General features: G+C 34.0%; 4 protein-coding genes across 9 annotated transcripts; 1 reads left to right on the top strand and 3 right to left on the bottom strand.

The window, feature by feature from the left end:
• Positions 1-1,515: 1,515 nt before the first annotated feature.
• On the bottom strand, positions 1,516-11,959 carry LOC130640111 (antistasin-like). 6 transcript variants are annotated; one of them, XM_057447127.1, is made up of 14 exons: positions 11,424-11,959; positions 11,143-11,262; positions 10,565-10,657; positions 9,984-10,070; positions 9,375-9,464; positions 9,091-9,180; positions 8,903-8,989; positions 8,648-8,737; positions 8,375-8,464; positions 7,578-7,667; positions 7,330-7,419; positions 7,113-7,199; positions 2,800-2,894; positions 1,516-2,196 (listed from the first exon to the last, which is right to left on the bottom strand). In XM_057447127.1, exons 1-13 carry the CDS (start codon positions 11,551-11,553, stop codon positions 2,803-2,805), a joined length of 1,236 nt encoding a protein of 411 aa, XP_057303110.1. In that variant the 5' UTR covers positions 11,554-11,959; the 3' UTR covers positions 1,516-2,196; positions 2,800-2,802. The 6 variants fall into 6 exon arrangements, with proteins under 6 accessions (XP_057303110.1, XP_057303113.1, XP_057303111.1 ...); XM_057447128.1 differs by lacking the exons at positions 1,516-2,196; positions 2,800-2,894 and adding exons at positions 4,385-4,491; positions 4,794-4,844; XM_057447130.1 differs by lacking the exon at positions 7,113-7,199 and having other exon boundaries at positions 11,424-11,956.
• Positions 4,799-6,963, top strand: LOC130640095 (uncharacterized). Its single transcript, XM_057447126.1, has 2 exons — positions 4,799-4,934; positions 5,063-6,963. The coding sequence occupies exons 1-2, from the start codon at positions 4,823-4,825 to the stop codon at positions 6,661-6,663; spliced, it is 1,713 nt and encodes a 570-aa protein (XP_057303109.1). The 5' UTR covers positions 4,799-4,822; the 3' UTR covers positions 6,664-6,963.
• Positions 11,960-15,294: 3,335 nt separating the features above from the next.
• Positions 15,295-20,340, bottom strand: LOC130640063 (NAD-dependent protein deacylase sirtuin-6-like). The gene is made up of 8 exons (XM_057447123.1): positions 20,208-20,340; positions 19,455-19,575; positions 19,188-19,374; positions 18,452-18,575; positions 17,201-17,356; positions 16,897-16,977; positions 16,596-16,719; positions 15,295-15,797 (listed from the first exon to the last, which is right to left on the bottom strand). Exons 2-8 carry the CDS (start codon positions 19,524-19,526, stop codon positions 15,297-15,299), a joined length of 1,245 nt encoding a protein of 414 aa, XP_057303106.1. The 5' UTR covers positions 19,527-19,575; positions 20,208-20,340; the 3' UTR covers positions 15,295-15,296.
• Positions 20,341-20,877: 537 nt separating this feature from the next.
• LOC130640079 (enoyl-CoA delta isomerase 1, mitochondrial-like) lies at positions 20,878-22,223 on the bottom strand. Its single transcript, XM_057447124.1, has one exon. It carries the CDS (start codon positions 22,177-22,179, stop codon positions 21,343-21,345), a length of 837 nt encoding a protein of 278 aa, XP_057303107.1. The 5' UTR covers positions 22,180-22,223; the 3' UTR covers positions 20,878-21,342.
• Between the last annotated feature and the right edge of the window lie 560 nt (positions 22,224-22,783).

The following is a 22,783-nucleotide window of genomic DNA, read 5'->3' as shown; positions in this document are numbered from 1 at the left end:
TGCACTGCCTACATCAATTACAGGATTCATCACTTTTGTTTAGAAAATGGACATTTGCAAACCATAATCTTGAGTTTTGGCACGTTGAAAGAAGTATCTGACACTTTTAACTATGGGAGCATGTGTGACGTTAACCATGTAGCAGTATAAGTGTTTTTTATATTATGTGGTTAGCCTTACTAATTACAACGAATATAGCTACCATGTCAATTATTTTCAGGAGGGACCTTAAAGCTCCCGTTTGAGGTAAATCATTCAAATTTCTGCACATCTACAGGACAATTGAGGTTTTTATAGTCTAAGTGTGTGTTTATTTTAGACGAAAATGCTTGAAAATCCAATGATTTTTGTTTTAGAATGAAATTATTCCATTGTTGTTTGGAGAAAATTTGCAGTAGATAATATTGCAATTATCGCGCTATTGGAATATCTAATCCCAGAAAGCTCTTGAAAATTTGGGGTACATATATATTCCCCTTCTTTTTATACATCAAGTGGGAAAATTTCAATTAGAAATTTTAAAAACTGAACCTGCAACACCAAAAAAACTAATTTTTGGAATTTTCAAAATTACATTTTCGCACGGTCTAAACACTGACCTAAATAAGCTACAATAGTCTCTTTTAGGCGATTTATTTTTTCTAATTGGGTTGTTAACATGGTTTTTTGCTGCCCATCGCCCTTATTTTGCATAGTCGCCACGATTTTTTAGCTACATTCTATCAGCCTCTTGATGACCTAAATATGTTTTCTAATATTACTTGTGCTGACAGGAGATATAGCGTTTGTTGTTACAGCTCTTTTCTTCTTTTCTTTAAGACCATCGTTGTGTCTGGAAATATGCTAAATTTCCTGTGGAATATTTTTAAAATGGCTGCGCATAACCTAAACAGTCTATTTCTAGCTAAAGCCAATAGACGAATTTCATCGTGGCGCATGTTGTTTATACCTTACGCAAATTAACAGTTATGGAGCTTCGCAGACCAAACAAATCATCAAAAAATCCGTCGATAATTTCAAAAAAGTAAATATTGTTAGATTACATTTGTTTAGAATAGACTTTTTTCCGACCAATTATGCCAAACTCGATTAAAGAGGTAGAGAATAAAAATGATTCTCAGCTCTAAGTTCTTTATCAAAAGGTAGAACAAATTACCAATTTTGTAAATATTTTGGTTCCTTAAGTGCCTCAATTGCGAGCTGAAAGTTACGGTCAAACCCTTCATATAGCCAAGCTTCTAAGAATAGTCTCGTTTTTAAAATAATAATTTTCTACAAATCTAAATAAAATCCAACCAGAATATTATATTGGTCTAAAAACTTTAGTTTTGTCATGATAATTTAATATTCTATCTGAATATCCTCAGGAGCATAAAACCATTATAAAATTTTGGATGACGTCATAATCATTATAATTTATAAAATTTGAGAAAGGTGTATTGCAAGGTAGATTAGAATATGACAGTATATTGGCGCGTAAAAATCATTTATTTAGAAAAAGAAAATGCAGGCATGTATAGATAGGTTTATAATTATTATCATCATTATCATAATGTACAAATGTGTTGTTAAGCGATCCATTACGGTAGCTATATGTCTAGGATGCAAATTACTTGCCAAGGAAATCTTTGGGGAATATATTTTTGCGGATGACTAGATATTTCCGGAATTTGCTGAATGGATTTTTAGTGGAGACTAATTAGCTTTCAGGAGTAAATAAAGTCTAAGGAGGAAAAGGTTTGCAGCAGAATTATTGACAATACAAGAAAAATAAAATTTGTAGATAATTGATTCTTCAGCAAATAACTTGGTAGCTATATACACAGAGGATAACCGTTAAAGGCCTTTATAAAATAGGCAAGGATGTTAGAAGTCGAGCAGAGCTATATGCGCACATGTAACCACTCCCACTATCAATTTGTTGTTTAATAAAGAATTCAGTAGGTACAATGACCAACTGGGTGTTGCCATTGCAGTATCGTTCTTAAAATATTATTCCTCGAGCAAGCACTTGAAATTAAATAGTAATTTTGGATCAGTTAGTCCCAAGCATTACTTCATGAAATGTGTTCATTATGCTCAAAATGGTTCAAAAGGCATTGCACTTGCAGTAAAAAAATTACAACTTGTTACAAAATCATTTTTATTTCCACGTCATTTCTTTCTTCTGTAACCTGCAGTTAAGGGAAGAATAACCTAAAGGAGAAAGGTAAAAGGTAAAATTCAAGAAGTTATAATCTCTGGTTTTGTCCAGTACAACATCGACCTTATTGTAATAAAAATCAACTGAAATCTCTTCAATTTCATTGGAAAAATACAAAAATTTCCTCAAATCTCCTTAATATTTTTTATGAAAATATCACCAAAAATTGTTCAGGAGTCTCATTAAAAATCTTCAAATCTCTTTAAATTTGTTCTCTAAAAAAATGGCAACCCTTGTCAATTTGAAACTGGTTGTAATTTTTTCATTTTAAAACCGTTTTATAGCTGGATCTACTTCATTATTTGAATTATAATTGCAGTAAAAACAAGAATTAACCGTGGTCTTTTTGCTAACTTTTTGCTTAGTTGTCAGTTTATAAGTAGTTATCACTTTAAATATGTAAACTAAAAATAGACTGCGCATATCAAAGAATCAATTCGTCATTGTGACATTAAATAATTGTGACAATTAAAATCGTACTTGCATCAAATATTCACTGGTGACAGTCAAGATTTTTAGGGGCCAAGTAAGCGATCTTACCATGAACAAAAACAAGGTACATTTTACTGCTCTGAATAAAAGGTTACCATTTTTACCTGTCAGTGTCTAAGACAAGAGCATGTTGGACATCCGTCTTCAGTTTTTGCATATCCCATAGGACATCTGTATCTGCACAATGGGGTTGGGCAACCTAGAAGAAATACTTTGGGTTGCAATCATTTTCAACGTAAAAATAGGACCCATCCTTCTATGGACACTTTTCAAGCTATAGCAAATACTGATCCTTTTAGCAAATAAGATGATAGCCTTCCGTCTACAATCCAAGACATGCAAAGCCCGGCTGAATTTCGAAGTTCGTATACCCACGAGCAATTGGGAAAGCAGTTTATATATAAGTAGAGCGGACTCCGGACTTTTTAAGTCCAGTTGTTTTTCACAGCAAACCTATGATTTTAGGTTATTCCATTATTTTTGACTTCAATTAATTAGCCTACATCTCTGCAAATTTAAAACTTTTGAAATCCGACTGCTGCAAAGAACTGGCCATATGATTGGTTACCCGTTTTGTCAAATGGCGAAACACTACGTTTTGCAAAATATATTTTGTCTAGTGTTTTAGATGATATAATGTGCAAAGAATTATACTGTTTCGAGCAAACTATCGTTAGCGCAATAAATAATTTAAGATGAAATAAGATATCTTATTGCTAGCATCCATTTGCGCATGTCGAGCTGGAGTATAATTTGCCCAAATTGATTTTTGTGCAAAGCCATCTCATATAAAACTTTTTAACTACCTTAAGGGAACTTATTTTGGCGGGAACTAATTTTGGCGGATTTGGCGGATTGGGGCAAAATCCGCCAAAATTAGTTCCCGCCAAAATTAAATATTTTACTCACCCGCCAAAATTAGTTCCCGCCAAAATTAAAAAAAATCGCCACCCGCCAAAATAAGTTCCCGCCAAAATTAAAAATTTCGTTGATCCGCCAAAATAAGTTCCCCTTAAAAAATCGACAAAAATCAACTTTTTTTCAATTTTTTATATCTTTTAGAAATATACCTTTGCGCTAGAAATATTATGTCATAATAAACCTCTAATACAAGATAATTTTTAATCAATATTTATGATTTCTAAGTCCTTGCTTGACGATGGTGACGACTTTTTAGGTTTGTTGTTAACTTTTTGCCTTTTTGGGGCTGGTGCAGCTGAGGTGTTTCCAAAAAAGTTTCGAATATCTTTTTGCTTTTTCGTCTCTTTGCTTTGGCTTTTGGCTGTATTTTTTTTACGCTTTGGTCTCTCTTCGGTTGGAACCACGACATCTAAAATAACTGCAATATGTAAGAACGAACCAAGAATCAATTCCTCTTTCGGCTCTGTATACAAGGCTTCTACAAGTTGTTGGTATCTTGCAAGAACCAAAAGATTGTTTACTGTCCCTGGTAAAGTAACAGTTATTTTACAGGGGATCTCCAAGCCTCCTTGAACGAGAGGTGATCTTCGATAGTGTACACTTGTCAACGTGGATTTCATAGACGCTCCTCTGTCCAGAAGAAATTTTGTAACCCTTGAGATTTCTTTGGGTAAATGGCCAACTGGTTTGTCATTTCCGAATTCACAAACTTTGATTGCAAATCTATCGAAAACATTGTTGTTCTCATGAAAGCAGTCCAGTGATTGATTTTCCTCAGGTTTCCAATAAGTTTTATAATAATGGAATCCTCTGACAGCAGCTGTAAACTCGAACGTCTTGTTGTAAGCCATATGGACGTCTTTTCTTTTCTAGCTCTGATGAAAAACAAAAATGTCAATCGATCGATTTTTTAATTGCCTAGCATGAAAATAGAACGTTTTTGTTCTATTTGTCAGTGTAGACCGAACTTTCCCAATTAAATAGAATGTTTTTGTTCGATTGGTTAGTCTAAACGGGCCTTAGCGAAGAAAAAAAGAATGTTTTTGTTCGATTGGGTAGTCTAAACGGGCCTTAGCCAAGAAAAAAAGAATGTTTTTGTTCGATTTTTAGTGTAAATATAGGCCAAGTGAATGGAATGTTTATGTTCGAGTAAATATACAGGATACAGATAACTTACGTTTCCTTTTTTATCTCCCGGCTTTCAAAATGTCTTACATCAGGAAGTTAGCTAAATTACAAGAGAAAGAAGCTCAACAAAGGGCCGCTGAAAAGGAAAAAACTTCAGACGAAACACCTTCAAACAGTTCTAGGGAACAAAGTAAGTATTTCTCTTTGATGTTTTTTTTTGTTATACCTACCTGCGAAGAAGTTTCTTTCTTTGTTTGAAAATTTTTAATTTTTGGTCAAAATTCGCAATTACATAGTGGTTCGTTTTATTCATTTTAGGCCCACAACCAACTGACTTCCAGCAAGAATCATCCCTTGGTTCGTTAGACTACGAAGCTGTTACAGACGCGACTGAAAATGTTAAATCCAGTGGCAAAAAATCATACAACCGTTGGTCAGAAAAAGAAAGATTTGATATCGGAAAATATGTTGCGATTCATGGTGGTGCGGCTGCAATCACAAAGTTTCAAACCAAAGACAGGCCGTTAAGTGAGAGTACAGCTCGAAGATTTGGCAATCTTTACAAAAAAGAGCTGAAAGATTCAACCCGAGAAAAACGTAGCGTGGTAACCAAATTTGTTCCTTTGAAACGCGGTAGACCTCTGTTCCTTGGCAGTCTAGATGAGATGGTACAAAGATTTTTAATTGCACTGAGAAATCGAGGAGGTGTTGTTTCAAGAACAGTTGCAACCGCTGCAGCGAAAGCTCTAATATCACGAAACCCTCAATTTGAGTTGGGGCATATTAAAATTGATAACAGTTGGGCAAAAAGCCTCTTCAAGAGAATGGGTTTCAAGAAAAGAATGAAAACGACCTCCAAAGTTGAAATCACTGAAGGAGCCAAAAAGGAGTGCGAATTACTATTTCTTCACGATATTGTTTCGACCATCGAACAACACAGCATCCCTCACCAACTTGTTATGAATCTGGACCAGACACCTCTTAAGTTTGTTCCAAGAATGAATCACACCATGGCGAAAAAGGGTTCATCGTCCGTCCCTATCGTTGGATCTTCCGACAAAAGATGCCTTACTGGTACCTTTATTATTACGCTTGATGGTTCTTTTCTGCCAATGCAACTGATATATGGGGGGAAAACAAATCAAAGCCTCCCAAAGTTTGAATTCCCCGAATCGTTCTCACTAAGCGTTAATCCCAAACACTACAGCAATACACAAGAATCCATCAAAGTCATCAAAGAGATCGTTCTAAAGCACGTTGAAGACCAGAGGAAGAAGTTAAATAACCCAAAGCAAGCTGCTCTTCTAATATTCGATGTCTTTCGAGGACAAATTACTGAGGAAGTTACCGAATTGCTGAAGAAGAACAACATCTTCCTGGTTTTGGTTCCAAGTAACATGACACATATATTCCAGCCCTTGGATCTTACTGTGAATAATCATTGCAAGCAATTCATGAGAAATTTGTTCACTGAATGGTATTCAAAACAGATCGAGAAAGAGCTATCCCTTAACAAAAAGATCGAAGATATAAATATTCAATTAAAGCTGACCACCATCAAGCCTCTTCATGCAAGTTGGCTCCTCCAGTTTTATAACCATATCACTTCGGCAGATGGCCGTGAAGTCGTTTTGAATGGGTGGAAAGCATCTGGAATTTACGACGCAGTTCGCATGGGATCCACTTCACTTGAATCCCTTGACCCTTTTCAAGATCTATCACCGCTGCCAGAAAGCAATAGTGTAATTACTCAGCCCATAACCGACATAATCAATGCGCCAGATTTATTAAAGGATAGCTTCATCAACGTGCGAGTCGAAAATGACGATGACAAAGAAGAGGAGTACACGCGTGACGAGGATGACATAGACTTTAGTCGGAATGCATTTGACATTATCATAGACGATGAAGAAGAGTAGATTTTTAGTATTTGTTTTAAAATTCTTTGCTTTGTAATGCTTATTTCTACATCTTTACCAAAGAAAATTTTCGTTGAAATTTGAAAAAATCCTTCACTCGCCAAAATTAGTTCCCGCCAAAATTAAAAAATCCGCTGACCCGCCAAAATAAGTTCCCGCCAAAATTAAAAAAAACCGCCACCCGCCAAAATAAGTTCCCGCCAAAATTAAAAATTTCGTTGATCCGCCAAAATTAGTTCCCGCCAAAATTAAATTTTTTTTAGATTTCCTTCGTCCGCCAAAATTAGTTCCCGCCAAAATAAGTTCCCTTAAGGTATATTTCTGACGAGTAAAGAACATTAATTTTAGCTCATTGATATCTAAATATTTCTAGTATTGTCAAAACTATAACAAATAAAACAGGCTATAAGAGTCTCCGATAATAAAAAAAGATTTTCCAATTAACTTACGTCGTAGTCTACATTGACAAGTTTGACAGCCATTTCTATCGTTCATGTAGCCAAGAAGACAAGGTTTGCACTTGAGTAAAGGACATGCTAAAAGGCATGCAGACGCACACCTGTCAGCACTTATCTTTTTATTGACTAATTTGCAATAGGATATTTTAAAAACAATAGTAGTACTAATGAAATTGCCTAGTGGTTGGGTTTTAAATGGATACCCTACCTTTCCTTTTACAAATGCACGTATTGCATCCATTTCGATCTGTCAGATAGCCATTTGGACAAGGTCGCAAACAACGTCTCAAAGGACAAACTAAAGTCAGATACGAGCATGCTATATATTTTCTTTATATAAAAACAGATTAAATTGTTATGGATATCATGTTCAGAATTATTAAAATTAGCCTTCGTTGGATAATATTAATTCATGAGAAATTACATCAACTAGATAAAAATATTAAAGAAATTTACCTCCTCGTGGTCTACATTGACAAGTTTGGCAACCATTACTATCTTTCATGTAACCATAACGACATGGTTTGCACTTGAGCAAAGGACATGCTAAAAAAAGATGTAGGCGTTTCTTGAGGTCTTTAAAAAAGATCTTGATGAAAAGAACTACTAAACAATTTATTTCGCATATCAAAGCACAACGTAGTTTGTACACCTTTTGACAACATTACACTGCATATTTTTAAAGATCCATAGCTGCAATTTCGTTTATACAATACTTAGAAACATTTAAACAACTGAAGATGTTTTGAAAAAACTGAGAAACGAGATTTCTATATAAGACTATAATAGGTGGTTAACTTTTTTCATTTTACCGGAGCAGAATAAAAGTTAGTTCTTTTGTGCATTAACATGTTTCACAAGCATCTTTCCATCATACATATCCGTTTAAGCGAGCTTTGCATTCAAAATTGATTTTAAGTTTTAAGTTTTTTGTTTTTTAACGAGGTATCGAACTCAAATATTTCCCACTGGCTTAAGTTACTATTGTGATTTCTTGAGTTACATAACTGCCTCCGTTTACGCATTGACTGCTTGTGACCAGTTTCTGGTCACATATTCTAACTACAATACTAATACTGATAAAAGTTTCTCAGCCATCAAAACTTTTCATGTAACCATAACGACATGGTTTTCATTGTATTCGAGGACATACTAAAATACATGTATGGACATTCACTTAGTCTGTGCTATGAATCATAAATATACCGATCCCTCGATTTAATAACACTTAGAGATCAATGCAATTTATATACCTCTTGGTAAGCAAGTGCACGTCTGGCAACCTTGAGCATTTTTAGCAAATCCATATCTGCAATGTCGTTTACACAATACTTGAGGACATTCTAATAATAAAATGAAATTGCATTTTTATCAGGACGCCAGAAAACAAAAAAAATTGTGTTTACTTAGCTATTCTTAAAGATTGCAAAATAGAGTTAATTACAGGTCCTTGATACAAAGGGACAAGGATAAATATTACTTGCAATGTAACAAGAAAAAATTGTGGTTAAAAGCATACTGCCTACCATTTCGTTTGCAAATGCACGTATTGCAGCCATTCCGATCTGTTACATAACCATTTGGACAAGGTCGCAAACAACGTCTCAAAGGACAAACTAAAGTCAGATAGCGATTTACAAGCATTCCATATATTTTCTTTATATAAAAGCACATTAAATTGTTATAGATATCATGTTCAGAATTATTACTACTAGTCTTTGTTAAGTAATTTTGATTCATGAGAAAATACATGATTTGATGAAAGTATTAAAGAATTTTACCTCGTGGTCTACATTGACAAGTTTGGCAACCTTTACTATCTTTCATGTAACCATAACGGCATGGCTTGCACTGTATTCGAGGACATACTAAAATACAAATATAGACATTCTCTTAGTCTGTGCTACGAATCATAAATATGCTGATTCCTCGATGTAATAACAGTTAGAGATCAGCACAATTTATATACCTCTTGGTAAGCAAGTGCAGGTCTGGCAGCCTTGAGCATTTTCAGCAAATCCATATTTGCAATGTCGTCTACACAATACTTGAGGACATTCTAATAATAAAATGATAAAGCATATTAATCAGGACGCCAGAAAACAAAACGTTTTCGTATACCCGACAGTGTCATTCATGCCCGATGCGAAGCAGGGTTATGAAGATGGAAAAATAAAGGTACTCGCAGGTGATTGATACATAGGGGTGGGTATGACTACTAAGTATTATTGTGAATAAAAACATACTCCCTACCATTTCCTTTACAAATGCACGTATTGCATCCATTTCGATCTGTAAGATAGCCATTTGAACAACGTCTTATACAACCTTTTAATGGACAAACTAAACAGAGATGGTTGGAGGTTGCTTTAAGTTTTATTGTAATGAAGACGTTAATGTTTTTAAAGCATATATTTGCAAATAGTTTTTGCATCAGATTTTTTCTAGTCAAAGCTATTATATCTAATAAACCCAGTGACTGCCACGTATACCAGGAAGTGGTAAAGGAGTGTTGAGCTCCATTTTTATAAAACTAACCCTTGTAGTTCAGAACTTTAAAATGGTATACATACATGAAACATTTGCACGAATTCTACTTTTTTACGTTTAAAATTCTTAGCTACATGAGAGAATATAATTGAAAGTTCGGTTTTTCGTTTGCTCATTGAATCCTGGTCACTAAGAAAAAATCCGTTTATATGATCCATTTTAAGAGAAATAAGTGTTTGCAGAAATTTTTTGGATACTGCAGAAAAAATCTTTGCCCTCTCCCCCCCAAAAAATGCTGAACAGTTCCACTTTAGCTTTGCAGGAAATTTGAAAAAAAAATGTGTTCTGAAGGTACTATTCACATGTCCTTACCTTTTGGTCGACATTTGCATGTTTTACAACCATTCTTGTCTTTAAGGTAACCATGGATACATGGTGGACATTTAACAGCAACACATGCTGTCAAAAACAAAAACAAAATGACATCAATTTTTTACAACCTTCTGCGACCACGGCCATAAACATGGCTAAAAGCGGGATAAATTTTGGAGATCGTCTAAGTAAGCAGTTAACGACACTGTTTTAGCTATGTAGAACCAAGGAAGTTTAAAGAGGTAAGGAGGTTACCTCCTTGGTAGGACATATACATTTCAGTCTTCTTAATTTTATTTTGTTAGATCTAAAATCTTAAACGATAATATATTTTGTTTGCACCTTGCATGGTCCATTCTATCGATTGTTTCTTAAACCGAATTTTGTACAAATAAAGGTAGTTTAATTCTAAACGTTTTTTACCACGCTCACGCTTTAAAACAGAGATTTCGTAGCCTACTGTCTAAATAGTGTTTTCCACGTGATTGACAGTTCTTTTTCAAATCTTTTCGAAATTTCGACAACAAGAAACAAGACAGAAAGTATTTTCGTTTTTAATAAGAACGAAATGTTACACTTACTGTTGGGTCTACATTTACATGTGCGACATCCAGTCTTATCTCGCAGGTAGCCATTCTGACACGGCTTGCATCTTTTGCGAGGACACGGTTTTCCTATAAAATGTTTCAAGACCACGGTTAACGATAAAGAATGCACGGTTATCAGTTTTTAAATATCCCAATGACGTCATCAAAACTTTATTTTTTTTTAAATATGAAATCAATTTTTTTATATCTAATAAATCTACCAATCAATGTTTCGGAAATTCTAATGTACTAAATGATTGGAAAATGCCTTTTTTTAGGCATATGTAACGTCATTTCTGAACCCAATGACCTTATTTGTATTTTCTTTGTATTCTGATATTCTGTAAGTATGCCACTTAATCCACTCCCCCTTCCCTTGGTGCTACACTAAATCAAGAAACCCGGTGTTATTAGGGTTAAAAAGACTTTCTTAATTGCCTCTTGTGTTTGGGTATTTGTAATTAAAATGGTCCAAGAACAGCAACAACAACAACGACACCGAATAAATAAATAACGTCAACTGTATCAAAAAAAAAACAACCAAGAAAAGAAGCAACGACAACAAAACTTACTACAGACTCGACTTCGACATTGTAAACCTTTGTCACACCTGGCGGTAAATGGATTACATCGCTCGCCTTCAACTTTTGCACAGTACTTGCAGCACCCGCAACGATCTTTAATAATTGAGCCTGAAATTTCAGAATTTTAAAAAATTCACAAAAAAGTCAAACTAATCACGCAAAATACTTTCACGCTTTTAGAAGTATTTATTTTCTTTAAGAAACTAAAACTTTGAGGGCTGCAAATTTGAGAAATGAAGATGAGAATGTTAAACAACTCTTTTACAAACCTTTGCAATTTTTAGGCTGAGCGCATCTCACAGATTTGCAATCATTTCTGCACTGGCGTCTTCTAAACCCTTCAATTTCCACAACAGCGAAACACACCACAAGCAATACTAACACTTTCGCACCCACCATGTTCACTCTTCGTTCTTTGATATTAAAAAATTACTTTTGTTTACGATATCGTTTGCTGACATATATATCGTTTTTTAATGTAAACAAACTTATGTATGTAAACAACAAAGAATGATGACGACGTCACTATATCAAAACTTGTTTTGCCACAGTTTTGCTAAGTAAGCTAATCAGCATTTATTATTTACAGGGCGTTCGCTACGGTATTTAAAAACATAGTTGAGTATTTTTAGTCTCGTAGTAGGGATTCTGAAAAACGGACAGAAAGTAGAGTTCTATTGGAATCTTGCAAATATTTTTTCAAATTTTTTTTCTATAGTTATTATTTCTATAATTTAGTACCTAACATACGTTAGCAGGATGGGTAAGGGGGTTAACTTTATTAGTTTATGCTTTAAAAGTACTTTGAAACAAAAATATTATTATTCGCTTATTTTATTTACACTAAGTCATAAATTACATCGAATATTACTATTTGTCAAACATATTAATCCTTTTATTGACGTCTATCCTTAAGAATTATAATGAACAATGACGAAAGATAATTAAAAATAAAAACGAACTTGTGAATTAAATATCACGTACGTCCTCCTGATGTGTCAAATGTAACGTCATGAAAGTGACATCAATTGCTTTTGGTGTTGCGAAATCTGGTCCCATTGTTAGTGCAACTTGAATCCACTACAAATTTTAATTTCAGAATCGTATATAGGAAATTTGAAATCTATGAGTCTGCAAGGACTTTTCGATCTAATAAACATTTTTTCGAAAATTTTAAATTTTATACGGAAACAGTTTTTTTAAGAGCAAGGCTCACGGATTATTTTCCGTTCAAGGTAATGTTTTGATTTCGCGTTGAGAACAATATGCATGCGCACTCATTCCTGTAGGTAGAAAATATGAACAACAGACCAGGTAAGTCAGAAAATTCCACGAAACATTCTTTGGCAAACTATCTATCACCAAACCAAAACTTTATTTGTTGATAATGCTTTGACACTTTTTCAGATTTTATACCCCAAAAGTAGTACTAATTTACGTTTCACTGAATATAATTTGCCGGTTCAACAAAGCTACATTTCACAGCATTAATTCACGTGGATAAACGTGATAATTATACATTATTAATCTTCGTGGATGATTGTGTTTACTGAAGAAATGTGATTTTGCCAACTGCTTCTGATGTTTCTTTTGTGTGACTAAAGCTGCGTTATTATTTGCGGATTATTGGCTTCTCGTAATTAATTTTTACAGTGATGACCAACATAACCATTAAAACCATTGCCTTAATAGTTTGACTAAGCTTCAATCTTGTCCATAGAGGTTGTCGCGAATGGGCGCTTGAAGTACATTTAAAACTTCCATTGAAGTAACGAAAGCTGAGAAAGCACGACTGCGGCTAAAATAGACTACCGCCTAAAATATCAATTCTATTTTTATTCTAAACGATAAGAAAAAGGGATCGATCCACGCTTTTTTATAGCCTGACATGACTTAGCCGGGGTCTAAACTCACAATCCTTTGCGCTGGAAGCTAACGCTTTACCAAAACGATATCTGTACTAACTACCTCTAAATCTAAGACCCAAAAAAAAAACAGATATGAAAAACAACTCCGTGAATTTCATTGCGGTATGAAACTTTATGCCGATATAAGTTCATTTCGGTTCATAGCGCGTGGCCTTGTGGTTATGGAGTTCGCTTCGTAATCACAAGGTCCGTGGTTCGGTCCACAGCGCGGGCATGTTTAGCAAGTGTCTTTACTACAGCTACGGGTCAACCCATGCCATGTGAGGGAAATTGGGTAGGTAATGCCGGTGTATACTTCATGTATACATTCCGAACACAGGACCCACATTAATAACAGTGTTTCAAACACTGAAGTGGCTATATCCTGTATAAACATTCGGAATAATAATAATAATAATAATAATAATAAGGTCTAGTGAAAACATTGCCTAAATTTTCAAGCTAGAACTGTTAGAAATCGCAGCGCCATTAAGAGAATAATAGAGGTTGTTGTGAGAAACAAAAGCTGGATTTTTTACAACATAAAACTTGCTTTGAAGATAAAAGCTGTGTCAAAGCGAGCGTTGCTTTGAGCAAGCTTCTTAGCTACAACTCAGCAGGTAAATGTTAGTATTGAGAAAAGTTGGCTTTTTTGACGTAATTACAAAATTGAGTTCAAATGTTTCAACCCTCGCCAAATAGAATCACACTAAATAAGATTCGTAAAAGATCGAAAACAACTTTAATCAGGTGGAGTGTAATGACAAGAAAACGACTGTCGCATTCAGCAGCACTTGCCTTGAGACTCAATATACAAGAAAACTAATACAATCGACTTATTAATTAACGGACACTTCAAAATGCGAACACTTCTGCCAGGGTTGTCGACATGTACATAAAGGTGTTGAGGGGCCACGTTTAAGAACATCTTTGGCACCGTTATTTACAGTACTTGTAGGGGTAGAGTTTGCTGCTATGGTTGTCCAACATTGTGTCAAAAAAATCAAAGGGTAGGGAGGGGGGGGGAATTATAATTCTTTATTTATCTTCTTTTCTGACATTTTTCAGTTATTCCATTTGTCTGAACTACTTTTGGCAGAGATTGTAAACCCGTTTTCCGTTGAATTAAAGCGGGGAAATGAGATTCCCTACTTCGCGGACACCTTCATCAGCGGACAAATGATTGCACCACAGGCGTTCGTTAATTAAATTCACAAACTTTTTTTTACAGAATGGACCATCCTAGCCACATTTGCCATGTCTGAACATTTAAATCTCAAAAGCCCAGACAAAAGTTATAAAATATATGTTGATAAAATACCAAGGAAAATTAATTTCTTTTCTGAATAACTTTTCCAAAGCTAAGCTAATAAATTTGTATTTGTTTGTTGCACGTCTCCTCCCAAGGCGTCGCAAGCATATAAAGAGTTAGGGTAACACTAGGCTACACTCTAAAGCTAAAGTCACTCTCACCGCAATAATCCAGGGTAGTGTTTTTTTTTTGTACGTTCGTCTTTTATGTTTATAAATATACAGTAAATTTAATACTTTAAAAACAATAAAAATTGAGTAACAACATATAATACTGTATATACTTTTTCTCATCGACAAAAATGACGAATTTTCTCAGAGGTGCTTAATATTCGAATAAAAGTTGTATACTAGCTTAACTTAGACACTGCGTGGTCATGGATTTAAAACTTACAATTTTACGACATTTAGGAGGAATTTATGAGGTTTAAGGGTAAAACTTTAGGAGAAAATGCTTTTTAGCCTCTTCTAGTTCAAATATCAGAGAAGGTATTCATTTCGACTTTCAGTAGTGATGAAAATATAACTCATTAACATATGGATTCCGGTAAAAACAATTTTCAGAGAATTTTGGATGAATCCACAATTTGGGTCCAAATTTGGATGCCTGAAATACCCATAACATTGGAATTATTGTTTTTAATTGGATCGAAGTATTTGTCAATAAAAAAATTCTTTAGGTGACAAACACTTTGTCCAGTAAGGTTTAGCTTTATTCGAAAAAAGTCCACCGGCGTAGAATCATTTCGTAAAGTCGCAAATTTTCGAAATAGCGAATTCTTTAGGTGACAAACACTTTGTCCAGTAAGGTTTAGCTTTATTCGAAAAAAGTCCACCGGCGTAGAATCATTTCGTAAAGTCGCAAATTTTCGAAATAGCGAAAGTGTTTAGTATAGTGTAATAAATTAAATCATAAAATTGATTTCACATTTTTGGTTTTTTATTTTCAAAAATTTCAATATCGGTCATTTCACGTTTAGGAAGTCTGTCATTTGCACCGCCGTTGGTTACCGTTGGTTTAATGTGCGACTCATCATTACTCTTAGGATTTGCATTATCTTCTTGTTTAATCTCTTGAATAATCTCATTACTGTTATTGACACCAAGCTGGTCTGTAACACTCTTAATATTTGAATTGTCAGATTTAAAACTATCGTCTTTTATTACATTTGATTTTTCATCTTCGGTATGTTTACTTTCGTCATCGTTGTGGTCTAACCTACCCTGCTCAGACGCGGATTTGTCCTCTGCTTTAACTTCTGAAACATCTACCTTTTTAATCTTAAGCTGGTCGTCAGGTAACATAATCACGCTACTTAAATAAAATTCTGGCTGAAATTCCGGTATACTCAAACCCAGTCCTTTCATCACGCGTTCCATGACGTCATCGACATAGGCATGAATAAGAACGTCGGCCTTTTTGTCCTGAAATAAAAATGAAGTTTAAATTTATCAAACTCTTTATTAAAACTTACTTATACTAGCAACTGTTTTGGAGCATCTAAACGATGATGTTATAATTCCGCTTAATTAGCTAAACTTTCAAGGAAACCAATAAAGAATTTTGAAGTCCCTTTTAGAGTCCCTTCCATTTAAGCCCCCCTCTAATAATCGCTCTTAAGTTAAAATTAATTTTATAAGCACGCCCCTCTCTAAATGTTGTGGAAAAGCGAACCAAATGAAGAAAAAATTATCGCGACAGAAGCATTAACGAAGGTTATCAAATACTGTTACTACGATAGTATGTAAAATATTTGGAAAAATACTTATGACAACTCACACTTCACCACAGCTCCAGAATAGTCGTATTTTGTTTAAAAATTACGTTTTCTTAACATATAAACAAACGGCTCGCTGAAGGATTAAAAATGCAATGAAATGCACATCAAGCCTGGATATCGAAGAGATGCCGAAACAACAGCAATGTGAATAGAATATTAATGCCCACTGAGAAGAGTCTTCAAAATTCAGAATCAATCTTCTATATTTCTACTCCCATAATTTTTTGTTTTAAAGGGCTTTAAATTGGAAATTATCTTTCATTTTCTATTCTACTGGATAATTAAGGAAACGACATTTTTACCCTTTGCACCCACTTCCCCTCTCTTTCTCCTCCAAATAGATTACCAAGACTAAGCATAATGTGTTGGAAAGTGTTCCGCGAGAACTGAAAAATTTTGTATTAGCAACAAATGTGACTGAATAAATAAAAGACTTTCTTACGTATTTTGTTTTCTGTAGGTTTACAATCACCATCTTGCCTTTGTTTTTCAACGTAAATAATGGCAGCTTACCGCTTGGTACGATTTGCAATGTCGTGCCAAGGCATAACGACAGATCGGCTTTTCTAAACATGAAAAATTCTGAAAGATAAAAAAAATCAACCAGAGTTTTTCCTGCTTTGGGCCTTTTCGTCAACGCTATTCTCCTTAAAGATAAATCTTTAATCAAAAATGTCCTAGACTTCATTAAAGCTCGTCATACCAAAGTCTAGATACAAACCACACACAAAAAGTATACATACTTCGATTCAATTTCTGCGTTATACAAATCTCCCGAGGGTAAGTTATCCTCCCAATCAAGTATTGTATCTCTCAACTTTCCTCTACAAAAGTGCAAACAAAACCTTATAGCAAGGAATACATAATGCAGTGGTCAAACTTGGTAAAAAGGTAAATGTTTCTCGCAAGCGGATATTTTTTTCAGAGAAAATTATTTTGAGCGTATTAACTCATCTTTAGACTGGTACGACTGTATTGATTTTTGTGCCAATGCTTGAGAAAAATAGTGCGCGCGAGAATTTATAATTTAAAAACAAAAATTCCAACCTGCAGTTCGTGAGACCACGCTTTCCTCTCTGCATGCAAACATTACCTGTTCGCTTCTGTGTCATGGTAGAAACTGGTGTTCGTCGATAATATTCGTGGTCACATTTCTCGCACTTTTCCACAAACATGTTTCCATGTAATTCAGATAACTGCGATCTAGCAAAATAAAAGATACATATTTTGGAGTTTTTCAAGGGCTATAATTTGTACCATCATCTGCCACCCTTAATTTCATAACACAGCTGAGATACCTGAAGTACTTTATCAGAGAAATCTTCGTGGAAGAAAACTTTTTTAGCAAATTTTTTTGTCAATTTTTTTTTTCGGATTAATTCAAGTGGCATTTCTATGTTACTCACTGGATGGTTTTTTTTATCAAAGAAAACAGAAAATAATGAATATAACCTCTGGTTTAAGAAGCTATCAACACATTCGTTGAAGAAAGCTAGATAAATCAGTCGGAAAAAATCATACTTTAGGAATAAAATTTTCATCACTTGACAAAAATTTCACCAATTTTCCCAAACGAATTTGTTCGTGCGAAGGTAATTCAAAAACACAGAAATACTAATTTTAATTCAAAATAAAATTTAAAAATTAGAACTAAATAGGTAACAAATGCGACAGTTTAGGTTAGAAAATTTTATATTATTAAAAGTATCTTCTAAGATTTCCCAAAGCATTCCAAGCATTCTATGTTGCTAGAAACCTAAGAGTTACGCTTTTCAAGCAAGATAAGTTAAAAAGAAAAGGTTTTTATTTTTACTATAAAAATTGGGTCAATCTTGTAGCAACCACAAAGAGTAACATATATTTGTTCATAATTTACGCGGTAACTGTGTAGCTGTCTCGTGTTACAGCTAATAATAAGCCATTTAACTGTTTACTTCAAGAACACAAAAGCAATCACAAAAAAATCAGCATCTACAATGTCAACCTATAGACGATGGATTATGTAGATCTACGATAGAAAATCGAGCAAAAAATGTCCACAGTGAGAGCGCCGGAACTCCTAAGAGCTAGATTGCTATAAAAAAGTGACTTTCATTGGGAAGAAGATAAATTGAGGTTTCCAACGGGTACCAAACAGATACCATTTAGGACTTATCCGTGACCACCAATAACAACACAAAAGGCTAAGGGTTAAAAATCCTTAGCAAACATATTGCTAGAAAACAAGATACTTAGAACACACATAAGTTGTAAAATTAACACACCGATGCCACAGAATGGTCATCACACAAGTTTTACCTGGGATAGCCTGATCTCAAATGTAATCCATCAATATTTTGACTCACAACATATTTCACAATACCAGACTGTTGCAGGCCAAGAATAGCCATGTGTGTCTTAGTTGGAATAGCCTCATCGAAATCTAAGATCACAAAATATACAAGTGTACAAGAGTGTACTATAATTGCGGTGGAACGGTAAAATAAGAAATAGAAACTTTCAGGAGTTTTTAGACATTTTTTAGGAATTCTACTAAAATTCCCAGGACAAATTGGTGCTTTCAAAAACAGTTTTGCAGGCAAATGCTTTCAGAAGTTTAATTAAACATCAGACTAGCTGTATGTCCCGATGAGAAATGTTGAAAATATAATAATAAAACGAAATTTTTATGGTGTGCACAAATACCAAAGTTTTCTTAACAAAAAGCATTACCAACAACAAGATTTCAAAGAATTTTTTAGAAACAAAATAAACTTTTTAAGATTTTTCAGGCATACTAAATTTTCCAAGCATTTGGTCAACATGACAAGTTGTCGTACATTTTTACACCCTTTAAATTTAAACATACGCACATCAAAATGTTTAAAGTATAATTGCATATATAAATATATACACCAAAAAAACCCCAAAATATTGACATTTTTGATTACGATTTTCTTATCAATACTCTAGGAGTAAGAATCAGCATACATGCAAACACACTTAATGGTGTGCAAATAATTAAAACACTTTCTTAAGCCTGTAACATACATACCAATATTCACAACTGGTGCTTGGCCTTTCGACTCCAGTGTCCATACACCCTTGGGCCCTCTAAAGTCTGGAATTCCAGCTGCAGTGCTTATGCCAGCTCCAGTGTGTACAACCATATGCTTCGAGTTTTTAATCAACTCGACTAACTGGTCTACTCCTCTTTTCAGAACATCTGGAGAATCGTAAATCTATTCAAATACAAGAAAACATGTTGTAACACTAGCATTTTTATAAATTAATTACATTTAGTGAAACAAATAATTTTTACCTCTGGTAAACCACATTTGCCTTTGTGTATATGAGGAAAGTTGCTCAAACCAGCTGCATAGTTGACAGACATAACTTGTCTTGTTTCTTAACAAGTATGCAAATTATATCTTTTGTAGCAACTAAAAAATAGAGAAATTATATGCAATAAATACATTTACCAGCAGAAATCCTGCTTAGCACTAGTTCAAACAATAGAAAAGGTTTAGCCTGTCAGTACCACTGACTAAATCTGTGTCTGAAAAAATCAAACAATCAAAAATCACAGCCAAAAAATATTTTACTGCGTGTCAATCAGCACCTTTAATACCTTACCTCCTGACCAGTAGCAATATTATCCAACTTTTAGTAACAAAAACATTTGAAACAGAAAAGAAAATAACATTATTGTGGGTCCTGGAGGTACTGCTACTGGTAGCCATATTTTGACATAAAAAATGGGCAAATAAAAATTAACTTAACTTAGCATAAAAATACAAAAAGATACAGAAGAAAGACATAATCACTTTCTGCACGCAATGTTATTTGTCTTTAGACATTGATTGTCATAAGAGGAACACAGTTCAGAAACAAATAGTCTGTTAATCAAGAAAACATTGCAGTGGGTAAATGTGAATGTGGATTATTATTTTTTTAATGCCAACCTTTATTAGGACTTAAGCGATTCAGTGTGACTTTAAGCACAACGTACTTGACACATGGTTTTGTTACATAAACACTGAACTAAAAGTTTTTTGAAAAAGCTGAAAATTACCTCCTGTAAGCCACATCTGTCTTTGTGTAATAAAATTGCTTAAACCTGCTGCATAACGGCCTTGTGATTTTGTTGTGCTTTATTAGTAAATACTATTACCACTTTAAACCTAAAAAATATAAAAATTAAGAGAATATGACTTTTAATAAAATTAAATTGTTTAGATTCTCAGTTGTTCAGATTAAATACAACCTCAATATGCTTAAGATGTTTTCAATTTAAACATGAAATTTTGCTTGAAATATATATCTGCTTAATTTTAAAACTAATTTTACTCTCTGAAAAGAAAAGCCACTCTGTTGTTATTCTACTTTTTTCAATTAAATTTGTTGCCTTGGTTACAGGTTTCATTTTTGTACATAGTAGTTCCAAGATCACTTCATGCTGTTTTTTGTAACCGCATCAATTTTTTTATGTATCTCTTTGTGTAACAGTATTCCTTGCACCTGATTTAGGAACAAATCAATGGGAGGAAAAGTTTTTAGGCTTATTCTATGCTCATTCTATGCTTATATTTTAGAGAATCTGAGGTTAAGTATGCTTTTAAAAAAAGAGCGTATTATGTGAAGCTATGTATTTTGAGAGCCCAACCATTTTAAATCAGGTGACAACGCTACTACCATTACACAAACATTAAATATATCCCTAACTTGACAGTATGAGAACAATATAAGCATACGAAAATAATTTTACTCTGTTACACCAGTTTGTTATACATGCTATGTACTACGAAAAAAAAGCCAATTTGTAATGCAATAATAAAAACATCACTGTTAGTTTGGCATCGTACAAAAATTAGCCACATATTAATGTTCATGTCGTAAAAAAACATGTTTTTTTGTTTCATTCCAAATTAAATCAGTAAAAAACAACCATATAGGTAACACATTTTACTAAGCTATATATAAGGAGTATTAGGACTTCACAAAGCGGTCATTATTGGTCATATATATACTAGTCAAATGCATCCAAATGGTTATGATTGTTTGAACTGAATAGATATCTCTAGTTTATTTTATAAAACTGAACAACTCATATAAAAATAAAAGGGAAAAGATATTATTTCTAGTAACTTAGCAGGGATCTTTAAAGAGACAAGATAAAAAAATAAATATATCTAGATTCTTAAGTCAAATTATTTCTTTTTCAATGCTTCTAGGTAATGACCAAGTTGTTCTTGGAGCAGAGGATTCTGAATACTTTGAAGAAAAAAGTTTAAATCATCCTCCCGTCCATCCTGAAATTCTTGCAGAAACTTCCTCCTTGTTAAAACTTTTGTCTGGATTCTGCCAACATCTGGAATTTTCAACCATTTTTCCATTTCTGCCAAACTTTTGTTCATCAACTCATCTGGTTTTACTACTTCATCAACCATGCCAACTTTAAGAGCTTCAGTAGGAGGGCACATTATACCTAAACTAAGCAACTTTTCAGCTTGTCGATGACCAACAAGAAGCTTCATGGAGTTGCTTAACCAAAGAGGAGCAGCAAGCCCGAGTAAAGTTTCATTTAATCCCATTTTGTGCTTTCCATCTGACAATAGTCGATAATCACAGCTGAATGCTATTGCACACCCGCCTGCAGGACAAGCACCATTAATGGCAGCAATCAAAACCATACTACTACTAAATAATTTGTACTTTAAATCTTGAAAGCTAATCCAAAACTCTCGCAACCTGTCAGGCTTAGGCTGGTACATTTCTAATATGTCGAGACCAGCACTAAACACTGGTACTTTTGAAGTGATTACAACTCCACGACAATTCTTGTCCTTTTCGAGATTGTCTATTGCATTGTTCAGTTCTGTTATCATTTCTAAACTCAAACTGTTGACACGGCCCTTCTTCATTTCTAATATGCCATACCCTTTTTTCGAATCTGTGGTGACATCCAAAAACTGATAGCCAGCTGTGGAGCACAAACGAGTTCCTTGTTGAAAAAGCAATCTTCCTTTTGAGGTCAACGCTAACATTTTGTTGCTCTAAATAACATACAGCATGAGCATGAGTTAGATAACAAAAGACATGCAAGATATTATGTAATCTTGGATTTCTTTTTTGTTGATGGCTAGGATATATATACTTATGCAAAAAAAACTTTTTAAGACTTTAAATGTCCCACATTTACATAAAAAAATTTTTTTGCTAATAAACATGCCTTTTAAAAATATCTAATGTCTTTTGCAGTCCAGAAGTTTAGCAAAACAAGTTAAACAGTATTTAAACATGGTTAATGGTCTGATAATTATAACAATTATATATATGATTTAAAGTTAAAAACAAAATATTTCAATTTTTAACACACCACACATGGCACTTTAACATGAACATCGCAAACCATCATGACTTTTGGGACCTTAAAATGGTAATCACAATGCTATCACAATCTTTTCTCATTGTGAAGATCCTGATAGCATAGTGGATTCAGTGCGCCATGCAGGATACCTGTTTACAATGTTACCTGTCCCAATTCCAGTAATAATAGTGGGTCAAATGATAAACAACCATGCGAGAAACGAGAAGGATTAGTAAGACGAAACAAAGTACTTTTTCAGATCACTTCTAGGATTAAATAAT

The sequence above is a fragment of the Hydractinia symbiolongicarpus genome, chromosome 1 (assembly GCF_029227915.1).
Source record: "Hydractinia symbiolongicarpus strain clone_291-10 chromosome 1, HSymV2.1, whole genome shotgun sequence".
NCBI classification, from domain to species: Eukaryota; Metazoa; Cnidaria; class Hydrozoa; order Anthoathecata; family Hydractiniidae; genus Hydractinia; species Hydractinia symbiolongicarpus.
Note: the sequence above shows the minus strand (reverse complement) of the source record. Positions and strands in the feature narration are given on the sequence as shown.

Excerpts from the sequence above, each read along its gene's own strand:
- LOC130640095 (XM_057447126.1), top strand. The coding sequence starts at position 4,823 with ATGTCTTACATCAGGAAGTTAGCTAAATTACAAGAGAAAGAAGCTCAA. Across the intron at positions 4,935-5,062 it reads AAACAGTTCTAGGGAACAAA|GCCCACAACCAACTGACTTC; the intron begins GTAAGTATTTCT and ends TATTCATTTTAG.
- LOC130640111 (XM_057447127.1), bottom strand. The coding sequence starts at position 11,553 with ATGGTGGGTGCGAAAGTGTTAGTATTGCTTGTGGTGTGTTTCGCTGTT. Across the intron at positions 10,658-11,142 it reads ATGTCGAAGTCGAGTCTGTA|GAAAACCGTGTCCTCGCAAA; the intron begins GTAAGTTTTGTT and ends AACATTTTATAG. Across the intron at positions 7,668-8,374 it reads GTGCACTTGCTTACCAAGAG|CATGTCCTTTGCTCAAGTGC; the intron begins GTATATAAATTG and ends ATCTTTTTTTAG.
- LOC130640063 (XM_057447123.1), bottom strand. The coding sequence starts at position 19,526 with ATGTCTGTCAACTATGCAGCTGGTTTGAGCAACTTTCCTCATATACAC. Across the intron at positions 16,978-17,200 it reads CGTGGTCTCACGAACTGCAG|AGGAAAGTTGAGAGATACAA; the intron begins GTTGGAATTTTT and ends GCACTTTTGTAG. Across the intron at positions 15,798-16,595 it reads ACCTACAGAAAACAAAATAC|GACAAAAAGGCCGACGTTCT; the intron begins GTAAGAAAGTCT and ends TTTTTATTTCAG.
- LOC130640079 (XM_057447124.1), bottom strand. The coding sequence starts at position 22,179 with ATGTTAGCGTTGACCTCAAAAGGAAGATTGCTTTTTCAACAAGGAACT.